Here is a 23,575-nt window from a genome sequence, read left to right on the forward strand (position 1 = left end):
GGTTCCTTCAGAGAATCACCAGCGTTGACTCACTCCTGCAAAACAGATGTCTGAGGTGCAGCCTCTGAATACTAATGCAACGATAACATCAAGGCCTCAGCCCAGCAGTAAATAATCCTCCTGAGGTTTCAGGGCATAATGCGGGATGCTAAAATGTGATTATTTGGAGTAACAGACTAATTTGAAAATGCAAATATAATTTTGTTTGCTCAAACTGCATCAGGACTGCCTGCTCTGAAGCACATCACATCCCTGCCGGCTTGAAATTGAATCGCTCTGAAGCGCCTCCTCCTTCAGCTGTCTGCCTTCATGCTTCACTTTTTGTCTAAAAGCATTTACTGTTTCCATATGGTCTTAAAATATAAATAAACCCATATACATTTTTGCTGCTCTGAAAAAATAAAATATATGAATTAGATTCAGGATTCATTTTTAGTTATAAATGTTCGATTTTAGGTAAAACAGCTGCTTGAATTACAAAAGCTGACATTTTATGGTTTTATGCTTATTCACACACCAACCCTGCTTCCATTATTTCCTCAAAGGCCAGCACTCCCCTCTACTGGCAGGAACTTTCAAACATCATCTTGGTTTATGAAATCACTAACTGAACCTTTATTTGTTCAACAGATGTGGCTTTAATGATTTTAGCTGATTGGTGCCTGGGGTGTCTTGGCGCAACACTCGAGTTCTGACAACTCTGGTGCTCATCGTCATCAGGAGGACAGGGCCCGCTTCGCAGACTCTTCAGAAGAACTGGTCCAATTGTTCCATCACCCATGTCTGCAGTGTGACAGTCTGTCAGTCTTCAGTACAGCGCTGCACCAAGTCTAACCTTAAATGAGCTGCTGAAACGTTCCCACAGCTGAACTCATTAAGAGACCGGGCTGAACGGTCTCGGATCCAAACCGATTGTAATGAGCTCCATCCTCAAAAAGGATTAGGTTGAAATAAAAGATTAGATTATAAAATGTTTTAGTCTGAAAAAAAAAATAAATCTGAAATCACAGTTAAAAGTTGCAGGAAGTGCTCACCTGCTCTAACGTTGTAAAAAACTGATTCTTGTCTGATCACACAGTAAATCCATTTTATTTACGATGATTTTACACAAGATCCCTCAGAATAAATGTAACGTACTGAAATTTAAAAGGTTTCTAGGCTCAATCATCCAGGTAGACAACAAAAAAGGTTAAATCATTTCATCTGGACCAGTTAACGTTTCGTCTTTCATCCAGAAGACTTCATCAGTCTGCAGCCTGCCAACCAGATGTGTCACAGAAGTATCCTTCATGGAAGACGAAACATTTCTCCCTTAATATCCTGATGAATGCTCAATAATCCAGGTAGAAAAATCCAAAAAAGTTCAATCTGGTCCTCTGGACATTCAAAAGAATACACAATATTACTCTGTTTGTGCCAGGGGACTGGATCTTTGGGATGAACCAGTCTTTGCCGTAATGTATTTTGGGGTTTAAAAGCCACTGGGACGTTATGTTTAGAAAATAAACATCTCAGTTTCTCTGATACTCCCTCAACATACGGAATGACCACTGGTCTGGGTCTGGGTTCCTCCGGGAGGATCCAGTCCCCCGGCACAAACAGAGTAATGTTGTGTATGCTGTTCAGGTCAGGAGGGCTGTGATCGGTCTTACATTGGGGAAACTAAACAGCCACTGGCCAAAAGGATGGCCCAGCACAGAAGAAAAACATAATCAGGCCAGGATTCTGCAGTCTACACTCATCTCCAGGCCAGCGGTCACTCTTTCAGGGATGAAGATGTTCACATCCTGGACAGAGAGGAACAATGGTTTGAGAGAGGAGTAAAGGAGGCCATCTTTGTGAAAATAAATCGTCCATCATTAAACAGGGGTGGAGGCCTCCGGGTTCAACTGCCCCCCTCTTAAAACAGCCATCAGTGTGCTAATGATCCATTGTTAGGCTGATGGTCCTTCTTTACCATGTGAGCAGCTGGTTTTGGTTGTCAGCAGCAAACTGGTTGATCCACTCTGAGAAGGTGCGATTTAAGAGACTGAGCTGAATACAGCACTTCAGACTGAGGAAGTCTCTCCGATGAGAGACGAAACTTTTCTATATATTTTTTTTGCTTTGTTTTGTTTTTTTTGAATGTCCAGAGGACCAGATTGAACTTTTTTGGATTTCTCCCTTAAATAAACTGGTCCAGATGAAATGGTTTAACCTTTTTGTTGTACTGAAACTTATTCAACAAATGGCCCAACACATCCGAATTCTTACAATTTCCTCCTCTTTGTTTTAACTCATTGGGCTATATGTTTAAATTTTTTTTTCTTTTACACCCACCACCACAAAAGGTGGGTCATTATGAAATTAGGCGTTTTGTCTTTTTGTTAGCAAAATATCTCATGAATCAGCAAAGAATTAATTAAATTCCCAAAAATGGACAGTTTCTACAACGAAATAACTTCTACAAACCGATTCAAGATGGGCGTCACAGCTAAAAGACCTCAACACAAACCCACATAATTCAGTATCTGTAGAATACTGAGCTAAGATTTGGTGTGGTGGTAACCGAGTCATCATCATCAGTGCCAACAGACTGCAATTGTTTAAAACTTCAGGCATGGCAGGAAGATACCCTTCCAAGGATTCATTTTATAAAACCAGTTGTTTTTTGAAGAAATGCATGTCGCCCACTGCCTCGCATGGTGAAGTTTTAACTAGGATCTTGTGGGATCTGTTACCATTCAGAGTACGTGATGGAGATCTGTAAACCTAAGTTAAACTAGTTTTTGGTTTGGCTGAGGTCAATTAGCCGTAGTGGTCATGTTGAACTATTCGATGAGTTAAGCTGAAAATGAATCCAGTGACTTTCTGAGGTGTTATAATGTGTTCAATGTTTCATGAACCAAACTGCGCGCGCACACACACACACACGCGCACGCACGCGCACACACACACACACACACACACACACACACACATTTACGTCATGGTGATGGGTACTGAAGAGGAATGACGTTCCTGTAAAATAAATATGACGCTCGCTTTTCAGCTGTACTTGAAAATGTCCTCAACCCTACAGATATGTCTGGAATTGGGCCAACATTTGTACCAAATCGATAAATGAACGCTTTAGAACAAAGAAATCTCATGACAGAAAAGCCCCCTCCATCAATATGAATTAGCTTCCAAATTTAATTTAATTCAAACATTCGGAGTAGTTCTGAGCGGGCACTGCTGGTTCATCAGTGCATGATCAGGTCTCCTCCTCAGGCCGGAGGTTTGAAGGACATTTGTTTGACGACGGCAGCGCAACTCTTCAGTTCAGCATCAGCTGTTGTAAAGAGGCACCACCCTGTCGATGGTGGCCCTGCAGATGGGACATTTCTTTGGCTCCGGCAGGGCGTCGTGGCACTCGGCGCAGGCACACACGTGACCGCACTCCAGAAACACGCAGGAGCGCTCCCGGCTCAGACACACAGTGCAACTGGTAGGAGACACGCTGCTTTCCTCGACGTTCAGCTCCCGCAGGTGCTTCCGCTGCTGCTCCTTGAACTCCTCCAGCATGCTCCTCTTCTTCTTGCCCTGTCTGCAGTGAATGTATCGCCTCCATATTATGAAGAGGAGCGTGGAGCAGGCAGTGAGCCCAAACACCAGGGCCAGAATCCTCCACAGCCGAACGCCGTTCACCTGCTTCTTCAGGAGAGACTCGTAGTCCTGCCGGCTGAGGAAGTAGCAGAAATCCTGTTTTGGGGGTTGGAGCTTGATGAGGTTGTTATCCAGGACCAGCTCTCCCACTCCGGTGATGCTGTCGCCCACTCGCAGCATCTCCTCAGTCTCGTGGATGCCCTTGGGTCGCTCACCGCTGATGAAGTGACCGATGACGTTGGACAAGGACTGGACTGTGGGGTGGAAGTTCTCGTAGGTGGTCTCCAGGTCCAACTCTGCAGCATCTAGTGGACGTATGACTCGTACTGTTGTGGTGATGTCATCATCATGCGACCCGAGGGCAAATGGAACGGTGTTAGTGCGCTGGTGGATGACTTTCTCCGTGCTGTTCCTGTGCAGAAATAATCGTTACACTTGAGCTGCATCAAGTCATTATCGAGTCACTGCTGATCTTTTTAATATGTGTTACAAAAGTACTCACTCTACAGGTATTCTTTCTATTTTGTTGTCTTATTACTTGGAATTTTGTGGTAAATGGACTGTACTTATACATCACTTTTTTATCTTATCAAATCACCTAAAGCTCTTTACAACAATCTGTGCCTCATTTACCCATTCATACAGCACTGTACTAGATCTGTACAGAGAATAATCAGAGCTTTATCACATTCATACACTGATGGGACACACATCGGAAGCAATGAGGGGTTCAGGTCTTGTCCAGGGACACTTCAGCATGTGACTGCTGGTGGAATCAAACTCCCAACTCTCCCATAGGAGGGCGACTGGTCTAACCACTCAGCCACTGCTGCCCCAAATGTATTCAACCTTAGAGGTCAATAAGATCCACCTGCAGGTGATAGAAGTGTCCAATGATCTGAACTTGTTGGAACAGCTCCTACAATCAACATCTCAAAGTACTGTGCAGGCCACATACATCACGAAGACCAAGGAACTCCCCAAACAGGTCAGAGACAAAGTTGTGGAGAAGATTAGATCAGGGTTGAGTAATATCCCTGAACACTGACAACCATTATTAGACGATGGAAAGATGACGCCACCACAGCAAACCTATCAGGAGGGAGTTGTCCACAAAAACTCAGAGCGGAAGAGGAGCAGAGCGTTATTCAACATCCAGGAGGTCAAAGACCGCTGATGGAGCTGAGCAGCTCCTCTGCAGAGATGAGAATCTGTCCACAGGAGCACAGAGCTGGGCTTCATGGAAGAGTTGTTTTTAAAAAGAACATAGAAGCTGCTCAGACTTACAGGAAAGCTGTGTGGAGCCAAACAGAGACATTGTTGAGGGAAACCTTTCAAAGGCTTCCAGAAATTTGAGACTGGGACGGAGGTCCATCTTCCATCAAGACAATGAACCTGAACACCCTGTTGAGGCAACATGCCAGTGGTTTAAGGAGAACCAGCTAGATGTCCTGAGAGGCCCAGTCCAACCCCAGAGCTCAGTCCAACTGAGGATCTCTGATTTTCCAGACTGTTGGACACGAGCAGCACCTGTCCAACCTGACGGAGACACAGCAATTGGCTCATGACAAATTGACAGAAACCCCAGAGACGAAGCAAGACCATGGAGACGGACCTGAAGAGACTTACTGATGAAACTATTAATAAAGGAAGCGACAAAGTATCGACTTCTGGAGGCTGAATATTTATGTATGCTCAGTTTCTTTGTTATGTTTTCTTTAGAATCATTTAAAAACTAGTTGTTTTCCATATTTAACTTCATCATTTGAATTATTTTCATAGAATAATTACTGATAAACAATTTAAAGTCCATTTTGAATTCCAGGTTGTGGGAAAACAACACAGAACACCAAGAGGGGTACAAGTACAAACCGGATTCAAAAAAAGTTGGGACACTAAACAAATTGTGAATAAAAACTGAATGCAATGATGTGGAGGTGCCAACATCTAATATTTTATTCAGAATAGAACACAAATCACAGATCAAAAGTTTGAACTGAGAGAATGTATCATTTTAAGGGAAAAATCTGTTTCCAAATTTCATGGCGTCAACAAATCCCAAAAAAGTTGGGACAAGTCCATTTTTACCACTGTGTGGCATCCCTCCTTCTTCTTACAACACTCAACAGACATCTGGGGACAGAGGAGACCAGTTTCTCAAGTTTAGAAATAGGAATGCTCTCCCATTCATATCTAATACAGGCCTCTAACTGTTCAATCGTCTTGGGCCTTCTTTGTCACACCTTCCTCTTTATGATGCGCCAAATGTTCTCTATAGGTGAAAGATCTGGACTGCAGGCTGGCCATTTCAGTACCCAGATCCTTCTCCTACGTAGCCATGATGTTGTGATTGCTGCAGAATGTGGTCTGGCATTATCGTGTTGAAAAATGCAGGGTCTTCCCTGAAAGAGATGACATCTAGATGGGAACATATGTTGTTCTAGAACCTGAACATAGTTCTATGCATTGATGGTGCCTTTCCAGACATGTAAGCTGCCCATGCCACAAGCGCTCATGCAACCCCATACCTTCAGTGATGCAGGGTTCTGAACTGAGCGTTGATAACAACATGGGCTATCCTTGTCCTCTCTGGTCCGGATGACATGGCGTCCCAGTGTTCCATAAAGAACTTCAAATTGTGACTCATCTGACCACAGAACAGTCTTCCATTTTGCCACACTCCATTTTAAATGACCCCTGGCCCAGTACAAACGTCTGAGCTTGTGGAGCTTGCTTAAGAAATGGCTTCCTCTTTGCACTGTAGAGTTTCAGCTGGCAACGGCGGATGGCACGGTGGATTGTGTTCACTGACAATGCTTTCTGGAAGTATTCCTGAGCCCATTCTGTTATTTCCTTGACAGTGGCATTCCTGTTTGAGGTGCAGTGACGTTTAAGGGCCCGGAGATCACGAGCATCCAGTAGAGTTTTACGGCCTTGACCCTTACGCACAACGATTGTTCCAGATTCTCTGAATCTTTTGATGATGTTATGCACGGTTGATGATGATAACTTAAAAGTCTTTGCTATTTTACGCTGGGTAACACCATTCTGGTACTGCTGCACTATCTTTCTGTGCAACAATGGTGGAATTGGTGATCCTCTTACCATCTTGGCTTCTGAGAGACACTGACACTCTGAGAAGCTCTTTTTATACCCAGTCATGTTGTCAATTGACCTAATTATTGTTAATTGGTCTTCCAGCTGTTCGTTATATGCTCAATTTTCTTTTTCCAGCCACTTATTGCTACTTGTCCCAACTTTTTGGGGATTTGTTGACACTGTGAAATTTTGAATCAACATATTTTTCCTTTAAAATGTTACATTTACTCAGATTAAACTTTTGATCTGTCATCTATGTTATATTACGAATAAAATATTGACATTTGCCATCTCCACATCATTGCATTCAGTTTTTATTCACAATTTGTTTAGTGTCCCAACTTTTTTGGAATCCGGTTTGTATTTGCAACACACAGAAGCTGCAGCTTCAAACTTTATGAATCAGAAATTGGACAAAAATGTTTCTTTCATATCGAGAAAACATTTTTAAAGGCCGTCTGCATAAAATCCATCTCAGCTCTTCTCGTTAAACATAAATGCACGTTTCTGGTGTCCCTCTATGTAGCAGAACTTAGGTCTGTAGCCCCGTGTGATGTTTGCAGACCAGAAACATCTGCCTTTTTAAAGTTTCAAAATAAGCCCCAGATAAGCTGTGCAGCTCACAGTCAGACCTTCTTTCTGAAACCCTTCCAAAGCCTGGCGAGCACCAGCTGCTCAGACTCTACGCTTCGACTTGAAACTTTGTAGACATTTTCAGGAGAATGTGTAGTACACTATATACTTTTATTTGAAATTTCATCGTCTTCATCCGTCTATCAGGTGCTGAACGGTGGACACAGTGGTTCCACAATGTGTGCAGAACATGTGACTCACAAAACTAAATTCTGCAGAAGCTGAATTCTTTGTGCACAACTTGTTTTGTTTTTCACAGCGTACACTCCCTTCAGAGTTATTTCCAGCTGTGAGAACACATTTCTTCCTGAGGATCTGCTGCTGTTTGTTGCACGTATGAACCAACAGCAGCACCATGTGGGTCTGAAGTTCTGGGCATCAAACACTGTGAAAACCATTTTAACTAAAACTTGACATTACTGGCACATGTGAGGTGTTCACACCTACAGAGCCAGCAAAAAGACTTGTCAGTTTTGGTTTTAAGAAATATTTAAAGTCCAACACCTACCATTTTTTTTTATTGCATATCCAGCTAAATAGACACTTTTTTTTTTTTTTTTTACTTGTTTTTAAAATGAATATGAGTTTTCAAACTGCTGCTTTGGACACAGCCCCTCACTGGTCATAAAATTAGAATTTCATGAAAAAGTTGATTTATTTTAGTAATTCCATTCAAACAGTGCCAAGGCAACAATGCCAAGATGGCCGTGCTCAGAGCAGTGGCAGCTTCACAGGCTCCCGGTACCATCCCAGTTTTTAGAAGTTTTGATATTGACTCTGTGCCTGACTCTGCGCGATTTATGCATGTGAACTATAGCCGAACCGAACTGATGAGAATAGGAGTGGATTTGCCACGAAATATAGCAGAAATCAGCAACAAACTCAAAACTACGCTTGGCAGAATGCAGGTCTTAAAGTCATCTACCTGGAAGCTGCAGCAGAGGTGTTCCAGCGGGCAGAAGAGGAAGCGCTGCTCCCAGTTTAAGAGGAGAGGATGCTGGGCGGGGGTTATGGTGAGGCTACAAGCTAACGCTAAAGCCGGTAAACTCCCCATACCGTCTCTCTTTCTGTCAAATGTCCACTCGTTGGACAACAACGTGGATTTACTTCGTCTGAGAGCGGGCGCCTCAGAAGAGATGAAGAAGTGTGCGGTGCTTTGCCTCACAGAAACGTGGATTACAAGCGAAACGCCGGATACAGTCTTCCAGCTGGATGACAGACTTTTTTTTCGAGCGGACCGCTGCAGCGAGCTAACAGGGAAATTACGGGGAGGCGGAGTGTGCATTTACGTGAGTAAAAGTTGGTGCACAAACTGTACTGTTGTAAATAGATCATGCTCGAAGGCTTTGGAGCAAATAACAGTGAAATGTCGGCCACATTATCTACCCCGCGAGTTTACGGTGAATTTCATCACTGTCGTTTACATTCCTCCGGACGCTAATGCTAATGAATCACTGCAAGAGCTTCATGATATCATCAGCTCGCTGCAGAGCAAACACCCCGAAGCTCTTTACGTGGTAGCCAGAGACTTTAACCATGTGAATCTAAAGGACTGTCTCCCAAGCTTTTATCAACATGTGGTAATTCCAACACATGGAGACTACACGCTGGACCGTGTTTACACAAACGTAAAAGATGCATACAAAGCCGAACCCCGCCCCCACCTAGGACTGTCAGACCACATCTCAATCTTCCTGGCTCCTGCTTACATGCCCCCGCTGAGACGCTCCAGACCGGTACAAAAGAAAGTTAAATGCTGGATCCAGGACAGTGGCCCCATTCTGAGAGATTGTTTTGACCGAACAGACTGGCAGGTTTTCAGAAAAGCTGCTGAAAACGGAGGATCGCTTGATCTGGACCAATACACATCCTCAGTTCTGGGTTACTCAAAGAGGATTGAGGGTCAATTCATCTCACAAGACCCTCGGAGCATGTGAAGGGGCATTAAGTGCATAACAGATTATAAAGGAAGGAGTGAACAATGCCCCAAAGACCCATCTCTGCCTGATGCCCTCAACAAGTTCTATGCACGCTTTGAAGACCCGAACAGACCACCCAGCACCAGACTCACCTCACCACCGGATGAAGAGCATCTCAGCGTGACCTCGGCCAAAGTAAGGAGTACCTTCAGGAGGATTAATCCGCACAAAGCAACTGGCCCAGACAACATCCCCAGAAAAGTGTTGAAGGAATGTGCTGATCAGCTCTGCGAGGTGCTGGCAGACATCTTTAACACCTCACTTACCCTGGAGACAGTTCCCACCTGCCTGAAGACTGCCACCATCATCCCAGTCCCAAAAAGCTCTACAGTGACTGGTCTGAATGACTATCGGCCAGTGGCCCTCACCCCGATAGTTGCTAAATGCTTCGAAAAACTGGTCATGACTCACATCAAAACAACCATCAGCATCAACAAGGACCCTCATCAGTATGCATACCGTGAGAACCGATCAACAGAGGATGCCACCTCCTCTGTGGTCCACACTGCGCTCAACCACCTGGAGCAGAAAAACTCTTACGTCCGTATGCTCTTTGTGGACTTCACATCTGCCTTCAACACCATGATCCCCCAAACCCTGATGGAAAAACTATCTACACTAGGACTAAGCCCCTCCATTTGCAACTGGGTACTAGACTTCTTAACAAACAGACCACAGTTAGTGAGGATCCACAACTTATCCTCCTCCACCATAACCCTCAGCATTGGCTCTCCTCAGGGATGTGTGTTGAGCCCCCTCCTGTTTACTCTGCTCACGTATGATTGTGCAGCTACCCATCCAGGCTGTCACATTGTAAAGTTTGCAGACGATACAGCGGTGGTGGGATGCAGCACAAACAATGATGATTCCAGCTACAGGCAAGAGGTGGAACACCTGGAGAGCTGGTGCAAAGAGAATAACCTTCACATCAGTGTGAAGAAGACAAAGGAGATGATTGTAGACTTCAGAAGGAACAAAAACATCTACACCCCCCTGAACATAAGAGGATCTGCGGTGGAAGTGGTCTCCAGCTACAAGTACTTGGGTGTACACATGAATGACAACCACAGCTGGAGCAACAACACCACCAGCCTGATCAAGAAAGCTCATCAGAGACTCTACTTCCTCAGACGGCTGAGGCGAGCTGGTCTGGGAAGCTCAGTCCTCACCTCCTTCAACAGGTGTGCAGTGGAGAGCATGCTGTGCTCCAGCATCAACGTGTGGCATGGAGGCTGCACAGCTGCAGAAAGAAAAGCTTTGCAGAGAGTGGTGAATGCTGCACAGAAGACTGTCAGAGTCAGCCTCCCCACCACCACAGACATCTACACCTCTAGATGCAGGAAGAGGGCTACCTGCATCATGAAGGACCTCACTCACCCAGCACACACACTTTTTGCCCCACTCCCCTCAGGAAGGAGGTTGAAGAGCATTAAGTGTAGAACCACTAGACTGAGAAACAGCTTCTACCCTGAGGCTGTTGACTCATGAATCTCTAACTAGAATAATCTAGGGCTGCAACAACGAATCGATAAAATCGATAAAAATCGATGATTAAAAGCGTTGGCAACGAATTTCATTATCGATTCGTTGTGTTGTGCGATTATGCATCTTTCACGGCGCTGCGGAGCCGTTTCGTTTTGTTCACGGGCACAAAACGAAACGGCTCCGCAGCGCCTGTTTGTTGATTAATGACGGTGATAGAGAACGTGTGTTACTTTTTATTTTATTTAATTGGTACAAGCAGTGTTTAAATGTGATTTATAAATAAATCTAACACAAGATAATAATTTAATGATTAAGCTTCAACTTTTAATTTGCTGGCAAAGACTGAAGACACTGCATGTATGGCAGGATGAATTGCATTTAAACAGGAATTAAAGTAATTTATTACATCTACGCAAATGTGTGCAATTAAGTATTTTATATATGTATACGTGTGTGTGTGTGTGTGTGTTTAATTGCTCTTTTAGCTACTTTTGCCTGAACCTAACACTGTAAGTGAAACAAGGCATTTCTTGAGTTGCTGTAAAGTATGCTATAATACATATTTACTCTCTCATTCCAGAAAACAACAACAGCCTTCATGATGGACAAACACCATGGACACCACAGCAGCAGCTGTCTTCACTGATAACATCCTTAAATGATCGTCACTGACACGAGGCCTCTGTCGATGGTTGAAGATGAAGGCTTCACTACAATGATCCAAACTTTTAATCCAGGTTACAATAATCCACACTTTTAATCTGGGTTACACTCTTCCCTGAAGGACACATTTTACAAAGTAGCTACATATTGTGCAGGTATAAAGATACATTTGTATATATTTTTGTGTACATTTATTTTTTAAGCTATGTGACTAACTTTTATTTTTTATTATTCAATATTTTACTAACAGAATAGTCAAATAGCAACCTGTTTTTTGTGCGAATTGCTATGTCAGTCAAATGTTCAATTTTGGAATAAAGGGGTGGAAATTAAAACGTTGTTTTTTTGCCGATTCATCGAAAAAATAATCGTCCGATGAATCGATTATTGAAATAATCGTTAGTTGCAGCCATAGAATAATCACTGTGAAAAACCACATCATGTTGCTGCTGATCTGTTTAAATGTTGATGTGTTCATGCGTGCACATCCGCTCACACAGACTCATGTTCATGTTTGTGCTGATGTTCAATGTTTTTATGTTATGAGTGCTTAGTGTATATTTAGTTGATGTTTTTCTTAGTTCATATCTTAGATGGTATTACTGTTTTTCTTATACATTTTATTGTTGGATGTAACTGGGACCCTGTGTACATAATTTCGCTCCACCACATGTACCACATGAGGTGCGAATGACAATAAAGAATCTCTGACTCGTTGACTCTCTGATATTCATTCATTACCCACAGACTGATATATTTCAAATGTTTATTTATTTTACTGTTAATGATTATAACTGACAACTAATGAAAACCCCAAATTCAGAATCTCTGAAAATTAGAATATTACTTAAGACTAATTAAAAAAAAGATTTTTAGAAATGTTGGCCAACTGAAAAGTATGAACATGAAAAGTATGAGCATGTACAACACTCAATACTTAGTTGTGGCTTCTTTTGCCTGGATTACTGCAGCAATGCAGCGTGGCATGGAGTCGATCAGTCTGTGGCACTTCTCAGGTGTTATGAGAGCCCAGGTTGCTCTGATTGTGGCCTTCAGCTCTTCTGAATTGTTGGCTCTGGTGTATCCTCTTCACAAGGTCAGGTCCTCTTAAGGTCATGTAAGTTTGCTGGACAATTAAGAAAAGGGATACCATGGTCCTTAAACCAGGTACTGGTAGCTTTGGCACTGTGTGCAGGTGCCAAGTCCTGTTGGAAAATGAATGCATCTCCATAAAGTTGGTCATCAGAAGGAAGAATGAAGTGCTCTAAAACTTCCTGGTAGATGGCTGCGTTGACCTTGGACTTCAGGAAACACAGTGGAACAACACCAACTGATGACATGGTCCCCCAAACCATCACTGACTGTGGAAACTTGACACTGGACGTCAAGCAACGTGGATTCTGTGCCTATCCTCTCTTCCTCCAGACTCTGGGACCTTGATTTCCAAAGGAAATGCAAAATTTACTTCATCAGAGAACACAACTTTGGACCACTCAGCAGCAGTCCCAGGCAAGATGCCTCTTGTTCAAGAGTGGCTTGGCACAAGGAATGCGACAGCTGAAACCCATGTCTTGCATACATCTGTGTGTGGTGGTTCTTCAAGCACCGACTTCAGCTGCAGTCCATTCTTTGTGAATCTCCCCCACATTTTGGAATGGGTTTTGTTTCACAATCCTCTCCAGGGTGCAGTTATCCCTATTGCTTGTACACTTTTTTCCTACCACATTGTTTCCTTTCATTCGCTTCTCCATTAATGTGCTTGGACACAGAGCTCTATGAACAGCTAGCCTCTTTAGCAATGACCTTTTGTATCTTGCCCTCCTTGTACAAGGTGTCTGTCAATGGTCGTATTTTGGACAACTGTCAAGTCAGCAGTCTTCCCCATGATTGTGTACCCGACAGAACTAGACTGAGACAATTTAAAGGCTTTGCAAGTGTTTTGAGGTAATCAGCTGATTAGTGTGGCACCAGGTGTCTTCAATATTGAACCTTTTCACAATATTCTAATTTTCTGAGATACTGAATTTGGGGTTTTCATTAGTTGTCAGTTATAAATAAATATTAAAAAAAAAAACCATTTGAAATATATCAGTCTGTGTGTAATGAATGAATATAATATACAAGTATCACTTTATGAATGGAATTACTGAAATAAATCAACTTTTTCATGATATTCTATTATGACCAACACCTGTATGTGCTGTGACATCATGACAGTATCTGCATCAAGCGAGACAGATTTATACTGCTCACCAACCAAGAACATTTGTGGCAGGAACAAAATGCTGAATAGTAGCGTTGCACAGTTCTGTGGAAATACAGCCAAGGAGGGAGTCAGCACCAATTATTTCCCAAACATCAAAGACATTCGGGAGAAATGGGTAATGTTTGTCAGAGTTGAATGGGCTGACTTCATTGCATCAAAAAGTACCAGTTTCTTGTATTCCAAACATTTTCAACCTGAGATGGTTGAATAACGAGCCAGCAAAGATGCAGGGATTTGGATTTAAGGAAGAGTATGGTACCAGACAGAGGAAAAATGCTGTGCCAGCTAGTCACTATCCACCGTGCACAGGATCTGGGAAACTGCAGCACTATCAGCCACCAAACCCCAAAACTCAAAAGTCAAGGGGGAAAAAAACGTTTTTGTTTTTTTAAACAAAGATCAGAATCGGAGTGGAAGGCAGAAAAAGAAAAGCGCAAAACCTTCTCCGTGAGCATTTCCAGACTTACCACAGGTGAGTGGTGCGGTTCCACACCATCTTTTCCTCCTTCAGTGTCAGCCTCTCGATCACTCCCTTGCAGTTGTCAACAAACTGGCTGCTCAGAGTGTCCTTCACCGATCTCACCACACCTGCAGAGCGGGCATGGCAGCTCTTACTTCTCGTGAACAAAGAGCTTCTATCAAAATATGCTTTACAACAGCAAACCTTCGATGACGGCATACGGGACACATCTTCCAGGGGTTTCAGACAGGAGGCTTTTCAAATCCTGATCTATTGAGACTTTTTGGGCTTCCTGTGATAAGAAAACACGGTGAATAAAACGTGAATATTGCTGGCAGTAAATTAGCCAAGGAAGGAACATTTGGTTGACCTTTAAACGGCTAACAGTTGTAGCTTTGCTTCTGTAGATTGAGTAGAATATGGCTGTCAGTGCAGAGCTGGTGGCTAAAACTACAATCTGTGCCATGGAGGGTTTTCCACCGGGGTTTTCCATCCTGAAGTCTGCAGCATGCAGGGCTGCTGAGAGAAAAGAGACGCGTTATAATGTAAGCATTCCTTATCACCTGCAACATTTCATGGCAGAAGATCATCTTCTGAAGAACAATCATCTCATCTTGAATGTAAACAAAGCAAAGGAGATGAGTGTAGATTTCAGGAGAAATAGGAACAGGTTCAACCCTATTTCCATCATGGGAGAAGAAGTGGAGGTGGTGGAGAAGTATAAATACCTTGGAGTTCACCTGGACAACAGACTGGACTGGAAATGAAACAGTGAAACCATCTACAAAAAGGGACAGAGCAAACTTCATAAAGAAGGCTGGCTCAGTTCTGGAGACTCCTCTAGAACCTTTGGAGATGATTGTTCAAAGAAGGATTCTTCATAAAATGAAGAAGATTATAGACAACCCTCAGCACCCTCTTCATCACACTGTCATACAACAACAGAGTGTCTTCAGTCAGAGGCCGTTGTAGGACAGACTGTTACAAGAGATCCTTCCTGCCCACAGCCATCAGCATCTATAACAACTCTTTAATGAAACCAGGATGATGAGTTACCACAACATATAATTTCCCTCTGGGATTAATAAAGTATTTTTGAATTGAATTGAGACAGAGCTGAGTTGCAACGTGTTCAGAGAATGTGCTGAGAATGACTCTCAACTAATACCATATTAAACTTCAGATCAAAACCTGTAAACCAGTCTTTTCTTTTCTCAGCCATGAGGGATGGATAATCTATCAATGAAAGTTAGCCATTTTTGTGGTGACCATATTGATTTAGGTTGACTCCAAAAGTTAGAGTTGCAGACTCATTATCGTTACCTGTCCATTGATAAGTTTCACTACAATATCTCCAGTGGTTCATAAGATATTTTGTAACAGCATAGGCAGACATACAGATATTACTGCTCCTTTATCTTCAGTGGTGGGCGATGAAAATGATCCTTTATCAAAACGTAAAATATCTGATTCCAGCTGTGACAACAAACTTTACTGTCATTTATTGTACTTTCACAGCATTTCAGGAGGAAATAATGTGCTTTAAATCCATTATATAGTAAGTAACTTAACAAGACAAAATAATAATAACCTTTACATTTCCAGGCAGGTCAACCAGTTCTGATTTACAATGACAACATGACCAAGAGGCAGCTAAATATTAAATCATGCCCATAACTGAGAGTAACAACATCTAGATGTTATCTTCACAGTTCACCTGCTGTTTCTACGTGTTCAATTGTTGAAAAAAAAAAATGCAGTCCGTGCAGGGTTTTAATTTGCAAACACATAAAATCACAAATGCCCACAAACACAAGAAAATGTTGGAAAATCTTTAAAACAAATTAGGGGACAATTAAGGTACAGATTTGCCTATTGACTTGTCAGTTCTAGCACAATTATAATTTATTCAGTAAAAGGCCTCATTAGGAAATTCAATTCAAAAGCCACCACAGATAAGTCGTCTCAAGTGACAGAACGTTTATTAGTTTTAATTATTTTAATAATTTTAAAAATATAAAACACCTGTTCTATGTCGTATAGGCTTCGCCCTTTAAGGCCTTTGCTTAGTGGGTTTATCCCGTTATGCGTAAGCATCACACTGAAAAAATTAGTCCACGCCCACCTGCTGTGTGGGCCCCACCCGATCTGTATAAGTTACATTAAGAGCGGGTAATCGGCTCCCATTTTTCTTCAGCAAGCTAATAACACTGACCTTGACCTTCAGCAAGATGTCCAGCTCCAACACCATCCGCTTGTGTCCTTCTTGCAAGACCAGTTACTTGCTCAGCTTTGACCGGCACGACACCTGCGAGGGATGCCTGGGTCCCCGCCACGTCGCCCGCGCTTCCTCCTGCCGCCTCTGTGACGACCTTCCACCGGAGGAAAGGCAGAGGAGAGCAGCCTTGTTTAAGGCTACCATCGAGGACTGCCTGTCCGTGGCGGGAGACTGTTCGCTGGATGACGCCATGGATTTCTTCGACGCCGGCTCTCGGAGCGAATCGGATGATTCCTCTGGGACCGGTGACGTTAGCAGCAGCCCCGACGCTCGTTCCCTCCCGGGGAGCGCAGTGTTGGAATGAGGGAGGCCGAGCGGATGCTCGACCCCTCCGGGGTTTCCCGCCTCAACGGCCACACCGCTCCCTGCCGTTGGCGCACTCCTCTCGGAGCTGCCCGCCATTATCCGGGAAGCTGCTAACGTAAAGGGACTTTCCGTTCCCTTACCTCCCCCGCTCAGATCGAATGATCTTGCGGGAAGGTTTGGCTCCACGCCGGCTCGCCGTCCTGATCCCATCTGGCCTCGTTTTCCAGCGGTAACAGCCTACTGGAACGAGGCCACAGCCACCAGAGTGTAGGGGTTCACCGAGCGGGGCTATCCCTCGGTATCCCCCCTTGAGCCAAGCCCCGCGGACGCTTTTGGAGCAAAGCTGTCCAGGTTGGAGCAGCGTCCCGTCCCTCCTGGGAAACACGACCAGACGGTGACCGCGCTCTCCAATCGAGCCCATCAGTGTGCTTTTCAGGCAGCCGCAGCTAGCAACAACATGGCGTTGCTAGCATATAGCATGTCCAAGAGGTTGGAGGCCGCAGACCTGTCCGAGGAGACCAAGAGCTCCCTCTGTAAGACAGCAGACACCATCCTCAACATGTGCGCCTCCTCTACGGTTTGCCTGTCGAGGATTGCAGCGTGGATGACGATGATCCAACAATCCACCTGGCTTCGTCACCCCCCCTCGCTGCCGGAGAAACTGCACAAGGACCTGATGGAGGGCCCCATCACGCCGGACGCGCTGTTCGGGAGCAGCTTCAAAACCATGCTGGCGAATTTGAAGCAGTCGGAGGAGGTGTCAGAGGCGGTGCGCCATCTCATCAAGCCGCGCGGCTCATCCCGCCCCCCGGCCCGCTGGAGAGACCGGCGTGAGCAGAGGCAGAAACAACGGCGTTCCCCGGCCGCGGCGGCATCGTCTCGCTCAGCTCCACCACCAGCCCCGCCCGTCAGAGACCACCCCTCTTCATCCCGGCAGCCTGCAGTTCAACGTTTCCCCAGAGATCGCCTGCAGACGGAGCTCGGGGCTAACAAATCACAGAGCTCACGGGGGAGAAGATTTAAAAAATGACGGTCTGCCGAGGGTGTGTGTAATAATGACACGGAAGTTGAAATAAATAATTTTTCAATGATCAAAGTGTCTGTTTCTAGCCAGGCTGTAAGCTCGGATGAACTCACAGCGGCTGCGCACACATAACGAGCTGGTGTCCTTAAATAAAGGTTTTTTAAACACACCGTCGCTCCAAGACATGACGAGTCGCCCACACGACACAATGGTAAGCGAAATAACTCGTTATCAATCAGAGCTGCACGATCCTCACCCAAGCGGTGTCAAACGCGCATTCGGGCGATGTAAACAGCTTCCATCCAAACGGCGCTGCGTTGATGATGATGCACACACAGCTGCCCGGCGCTCACCGACTCACATCGGTATAAATGTGGGACCGCAGACCAGGTCCGGTGGAAGCCCTTGCTCCCAGCAAGAACAACACACGAAACCTCACCGGAACAAACGAGGGCGGCCGTCATCCACCGCGTCTCAGCGCTCGGCAGCTCACGGCAGCATAAGCGTGGGACAGCTGAACGAACCCGGTGACGAGTCTCGCCTCCAGCGAGAGCGGCGCGCGTCCCTCCAGCGCGAGTGGCGCGCGTCCCTCCAGAAGAAGCATGTACTCCCGCGGGGCTCGCAGCCTTCACTCCAACAGCACGGTGTTGATGAAGTCACGCCCTCCGCCTCTCAACGTTCGCACAGCGACGTCAAACGTGCAGCCCCACGGCGTCATCAGCTGTCACACGCTTCGCCTCAGCACACACCGGTCCACCCAGACATGAGGGTTGGTCCGTGGTCCGAACGCAGCGCACGGGCGCGTTCAGAGCCCTTTCGAGGAAGCCTCGTCTTGGGTCACGCGGAAAACAGTCCCGCGGCACATGACGGCGGTCGAGGCAGCGGATTGGATGACATCAGTTCAAAACATGACGCATCACTTAAACGCACGTCCACTCCACGAACGTTACGCAGAGTGGCTAAAAACATGCTCGCCGGACAAATGGATGGACAGGGTGTTATGCAAAGGTTACACGCTGCAATTTGCAACCCGACCCCCTCCGTTCGGAGGAGTTTTAGAGACGGTCCTGTCATCACCAGACCAAATCTCATCCCTAAATGCAGAAGTCCAAGAGCTTCTGATAAAAGACGTAATCTCCAGAGTTCCCAACGGAGAGGAAAACACAGGGTTTTACTCTCGCTACTTCCTGGTTCCAAAACGGACCGGAGGGATGAGACCGATTCTGGACCTGTCAGCTTTCAACAAGGCGATCATGGACAGACCGTTTCACATGTTGACAACCAGACAGCTGTTGGACAACATCCAGAGAAATGACTGGTTTGTTTCCATCGACCTAAAAGATGCTTATTTTCACATACCGATCATCCCAAAACACAGAAAATTTCTGCGTTTCTCCTTCCAGGGGATGAAGTATCAGTACAACAGGCTGCCGTTCAGGTATTCCCTTGCGCCTCGTACGTTCTTAAAGTGTGTGGAGACAACCCTGCACCCATTACACAGAGCAGGGATGAGAGTTTTGTTTTACCTGGACAACCTGCTGCTGCTGTCACGCTCCAGACAGGAAGCGATGATACAGGCTCAGGTGTTGACATCACACCTGTTGAACCTGGGCTTCGCCATAAATTGGAAGAAAAGCTCGATTTTTCCGGCCCAGACAATTGTTTATCTGGGTGTGGTGTTAAACTCAACCACCATGAAGGCTCGTTTATCACAAACAAGAATCGACACTTTAAAAAGTCAACTCCACCATGTAAGACCTAGCAGAGTGGTAACAGCTGTCTCTGTCATGAAGCTGTTAGGAATGATGTCATCAGCTCACACAGTGGTTCCGCTGGGTTTGTTACACATGAAACGCCTCCAGAGATGGTTTGTGCGTCTGCGCGTGGATCCAGTAAAACAAAAGAGACGGATGATCACCATTCCCCCCTCCGTGAGAGCAGACCTCCGACACTGGGGAAACACCCTGTCTCTGTCGGAGGGAGTTCCCGTCAGCAGACCCACGTCACACGTGTCAGTCTTCACGGACGCGTCACTGTCAGGCTGGGGGGGGGGGGGACATGCCTATTTCAAGCAGTAGGGACGCTGTGGCCCCATCACACATCAGCCCACATAAATGTTTTGGAGTGTCGCACGGTGCTGAACGTGATTCAACACTTTGCTCCCGTGCTACAGAATCAACATGTGTTGATTCACACAGACAACAAGGTGACTGCTGCGTACATAAACCAACAGGGGGGTGTGCGCTCAGCCCAGATGTTCCACATTGCGCGAAAGCTTTTGTGTTGGGCTCACCAAAATCTGCTCTCTATCAGAGCAGTTTACATACCCGGTGTTCTGAACAGAGGGGCGGATGTGATGTCCAGGGGCGGCCCACGTCACGCGGACTGGACTCTCCATCCAGACCTGATGGCTCAGACGTGGCAGAAGTTTGGCAAAGCAGCTGTAGATTTGTTTGCGACACGAGAAACGCTCAGTGTCAATTATGGTTTTCTCTGAGCCCATGAGACGAACCACCGCTGGGGATGGATGCGTTTGCCCACAGCCCATGGCCCAAAATGCTTCTGTACGCGTTTTTCCTTCACCTCCTCTGATTTTACGGTTCCTGAACAGAGTTCAGGAGGAGGGATTGACAGCTCTCCTGGTGGCCCCCGAACGCGTGAGCGCACCATGGTTCCCAGTCCTGCAACGCCTGCTGTCGGGGTGCCCGTGGAAACTGCCGTGGAGGGAGGACGCTCTCCTCCAGGCAGGAGGAGTGACCAGGAGTTACCCAGAAATAGGCCAGCACCTGTGGGTCTGGCCGCTGAACGGATCCGCTTAGAGAGGATGGGTCGCCCACAGGATGTAGTGCGCACAATTCTGTTTGCACGTGCTGCATCTACCACAGCGCTATACACATCAAAGCGGACAGCTTTTCAGCGCTGGTGTACAGAGAAGTGTAGAGGCCACCTCATGTCCATTAGAAGGCATGCTGTCCTTTCTCCAGCAGCTGATGGACAGAAATTTGGCGTCCAGCACGATTAAATGTACGCTGCAGCCATCTCTTCCTGCCACGAAAGGTTTCGGAGACAGAACAGGTTTTTAATCATCCGCCGATGAAGCGTTTTCTAAAAGGTGTACAGAGACGCAGGCCTGTTTTCACACCCACTTGTTCCACAGTGGGATTTAATACTGGTCCTGCAGGTCCTGATCAAAGCTCCATTTGAGTCTTTGGATCAGGTTCCACTTAAATTCTTGTCTATTTAAACAGCCCTGCTGCTGGTTTTAACATCCGCTAAGAGAGTGAGTGATTTATCTGCCCTCTCTGTCGCTCCATCATGTCTCAGAATTCAGGCTGACGGCAGCTCAGCTGATTTAAGACCAAATCCAGCTTTTATGCCTAAAACATCACGAGCTCTTTTAAATAAAGAGCGATATCGTTGGAGGGGTTCCCCCCCTTCACACACAGATCAGAAGAAGTAGCGTCTTTTCATCTCCTCTGTCCGGTGCGGGCATTGACGTGTTACATAGCGTGCACAGCTGCAATGCGTCAACATTTGTTTGTGCATTATAGAGATGCATCTGCAGGTCGCCCGTTATCCACCCAGCGTTTGTCACACTGGATGTGTGAGGCCATTTCTGAAGCCTACAGAGCATTAGATTTAGAGCCTCCTGTCAACCTCAGAGCACACTCGATTAGGGGTATCGCATATTCGACTGCTTTGCATAATGGTATGACAATGCAGGACATTTTGCACTGCGGCCGCGTGGTCAACACCCTGCTCATTTATTCGCTTTTATCTACGTGATGTGACGGCTTGTTCCATGACACATTCTGTCTTTAGTGTTTACAGAATGAATATTGTTGTTTCATGGAACTCCGTTTTACTCACATCTGTCTGCATGCATTACAGTGTGAGATGTTATCAATCTCAAGTTGTGATTGTTATTTTGGTTCTATTGTCACTAATCAGTTCACGACTATTGTTACCAATCAGTTCATTTGATTAATAATCAGCTCTTCTGTTATTATTAATATGTTCATACGGTTCAGCCGTAAACCGGTTGGTTCATGGCTCTTTTCAGCTTTTTTCCCTCCCCGTTGAAGTTTTCCGGGGCGTTCATGCATTCAGAACGCATAGTTACACAACATGCGTCTGTGCATGGCACACATAATTACGCGATGCGTAATTTACGCTGAGTGACAAGACGTTTTTTGGGGCAAGCTTCTGCTTCATACGGTGTTTGAATGGACCCAGTGAGGCGAGGACAACCTCTGCTTCGCCCTTAACCCACTAAGCGACAGCCTTAAAGGGCGAAGCCTATACGAAATAGAACGTTGGTTATGTACTGTAACCCCAGATTCTACGAGTATAGGCGTAGCCCTTTAAGCATCAGGCCTCACTGGCTCCTAAATGGCTGAAGAAAAAACTATTTTTGGGAGCCGATTTCCCGCTCTTAACGTAATTTATACGGACCGGGTGGGGCCCACACAGCAGGTGGGTGTGGACTAAATTTTTCAGTGCGATGCTTTGCATATCGGGGATAAACCCACTAAGCGACAGCCTTTAAGGGCTACGCCTATACTCATAGAATCTGGGGTTACAGTACGTAACCAACGGTTTGTTGTGTGTTTCCTATGAAGCCTTACGGATCGAAGGCGAAACGTTTCAGCACAAAAAAATGAAACTGTCCAGATGACCTGACTGAAAAATGTTGGCTACACTGAAAACTGATCCTTTCCACCCTCCTAAAGACCGTTAACTTTATGACTGCTGTTAAATATTTCCTCCAGGAATATAACTAAATATAAACCAGCAGCTACCGACAGGAAGTTAGCATCAGTAAATAACTCGAACTGCCAAATAACACAGTTATACAAGTATTTTTAGTCAAAATCTTGTTTGGAGTTGACTGTAATAATGACTTTGTTTACTCGGTTATATAAATTGTAGTTTTTATTTCCTTCCTGAACACAAACAGATTAGCTTAGCATCATTAGCACGTTGGTTGCTCAGCCTTAGCTACAAATAAACAGCCTCTTTAAAGACCAGAAGCTATAAAATCTCAGCTATCACAGTAGAAAGCTGTGTAATGAGTACCAGCTGATAGTTACCTTCTGTTCAGACTCGTCCTGAGAACAGCAGCTGCTTTTCCTCACTGTTCTCCTCCCCGCTACAAAAAAAAAAAAAAAAGAAACCAAAAAAAAAAAAAGTTCTCCTCCACGATGTAAACTCAGTGTTGCCAGATAGAGTCGATATTCCCCAGGCCAAAATTCTGTTAAAAACCGCTACGTCACACAAAAATCCGCTCAATCAATATATTGTTACAGTATAATTACTGTTTTAACATGAATGCACATCAGTACATTTAACAATATGTGGCCAAACGCAACAATCCAACAAAAATCTTCGCAGAGTTTCCAGCAAAATCTAAATGAAAATCGCCCAATTGGCAGTAAACTTGCCAATCTGGCAACACTGGCGAGTGAAAGGGGGTGGGCGTCGTATATATCATATTATCACTAGATCCCTCATTGGCTGCTGCGGCGCAGGTTTTTCGGCCGCCATCTTGGAACGGTCGTCCTTATTTGGTTAAAGCAGAAGATGTCTCAGCACTTTGCAGCTTATTTCTGTTCTAATCGACGGACTGTTGACGTCAGGTCTCGGGGGATAACTTTTCACAAGTAAGATGAACATATTATCGTTAGTATTTTGTGAATATAATATTACTGTACTGTCTAAACAAGTTAAATCTGGTCCTCTGGACATTCAAAAA

The 23,575-nt window shown here is 45.2% G+C and overlaps 1 protein-coding gene across 2 annotated transcripts; it reads right to left on the reverse strand.

Moving 5' to 3' along the window:
* Positions 1-3,055: 3,055 nt before the first annotated feature.
* Positions 3,056-22,976, reverse strand: mul1b (mitochondrial E3 ubiquitin protein ligase 1b). 2 transcript variants are annotated; one of them, XM_037683895.1, is made up of 5 exons: positions 22,914-22,976; positions 14,583-14,728; positions 14,417-14,504; positions 14,220-14,340; positions 3,056-4,039 (listed from the first exon to the last, which is right to left on the reverse strand). In XM_037683895.1, the coding sequence occupies exons 2-5, from the start codon at positions 14,703-14,705 to the stop codon at positions 3,310-3,312; spliced, it is 1,062 nt and encodes a 353-aa protein (XP_037539823.1). In that variant the 5' UTR covers positions 14,706-14,728; positions 22,914-22,976; the 3' UTR covers positions 3,056-3,309. The 2 variants fall into 2 exon arrangements, with proteins under 2 accessions (XP_037539823.1, XP_037539822.1); XM_037683894.1 differs by having other exon boundaries at positions 14,583-14,731.
* Between the last annotated feature and the right edge of the window lie 599 nt (positions 22,977-23,575).

The sequence above is a fragment of the Nematolebias whitei genome, chromosome 11 (genome assembly GCF_014905685.2).
Source record: "Nematolebias whitei isolate Nwh7 chromosome 11, NemWhi1, whole genome shotgun sequence".
Lineage (NCBI taxonomy): Eukaryota > Metazoa > Chordata > Actinopteri > Cyprinodontiformes > Rivulidae > Nematolebias > Nematolebias whitei.

What these genes read in the sequence shown, in the direction of transcription:
- mul1b (XM_037683895.1), bottom strand. Translation starts at nt 14,705, where the DNA reads ATGGAAAACCCCGGTGGAAAACCCTCCATGGCACAGATTGTAGTTTTA. An exon ending in CAACTGTTAGCCGTTTAAAG is followed by an intron (nt 14,505 to 14,582) that starts GTCAACCAAATG and finishes TTCTTATCACAG; the next exon opens with GAAGCCCAAAAAGTCTCAAT. An exon ending in CCCGTATGCCGTCATCGAAG is followed by an intron (nt 14,341 to 14,416) that starts GTTTGCTGTTGT and finishes CCCGCTCTGCAG; the next exon opens with GTGTGGTGAGATCGGTGAAG.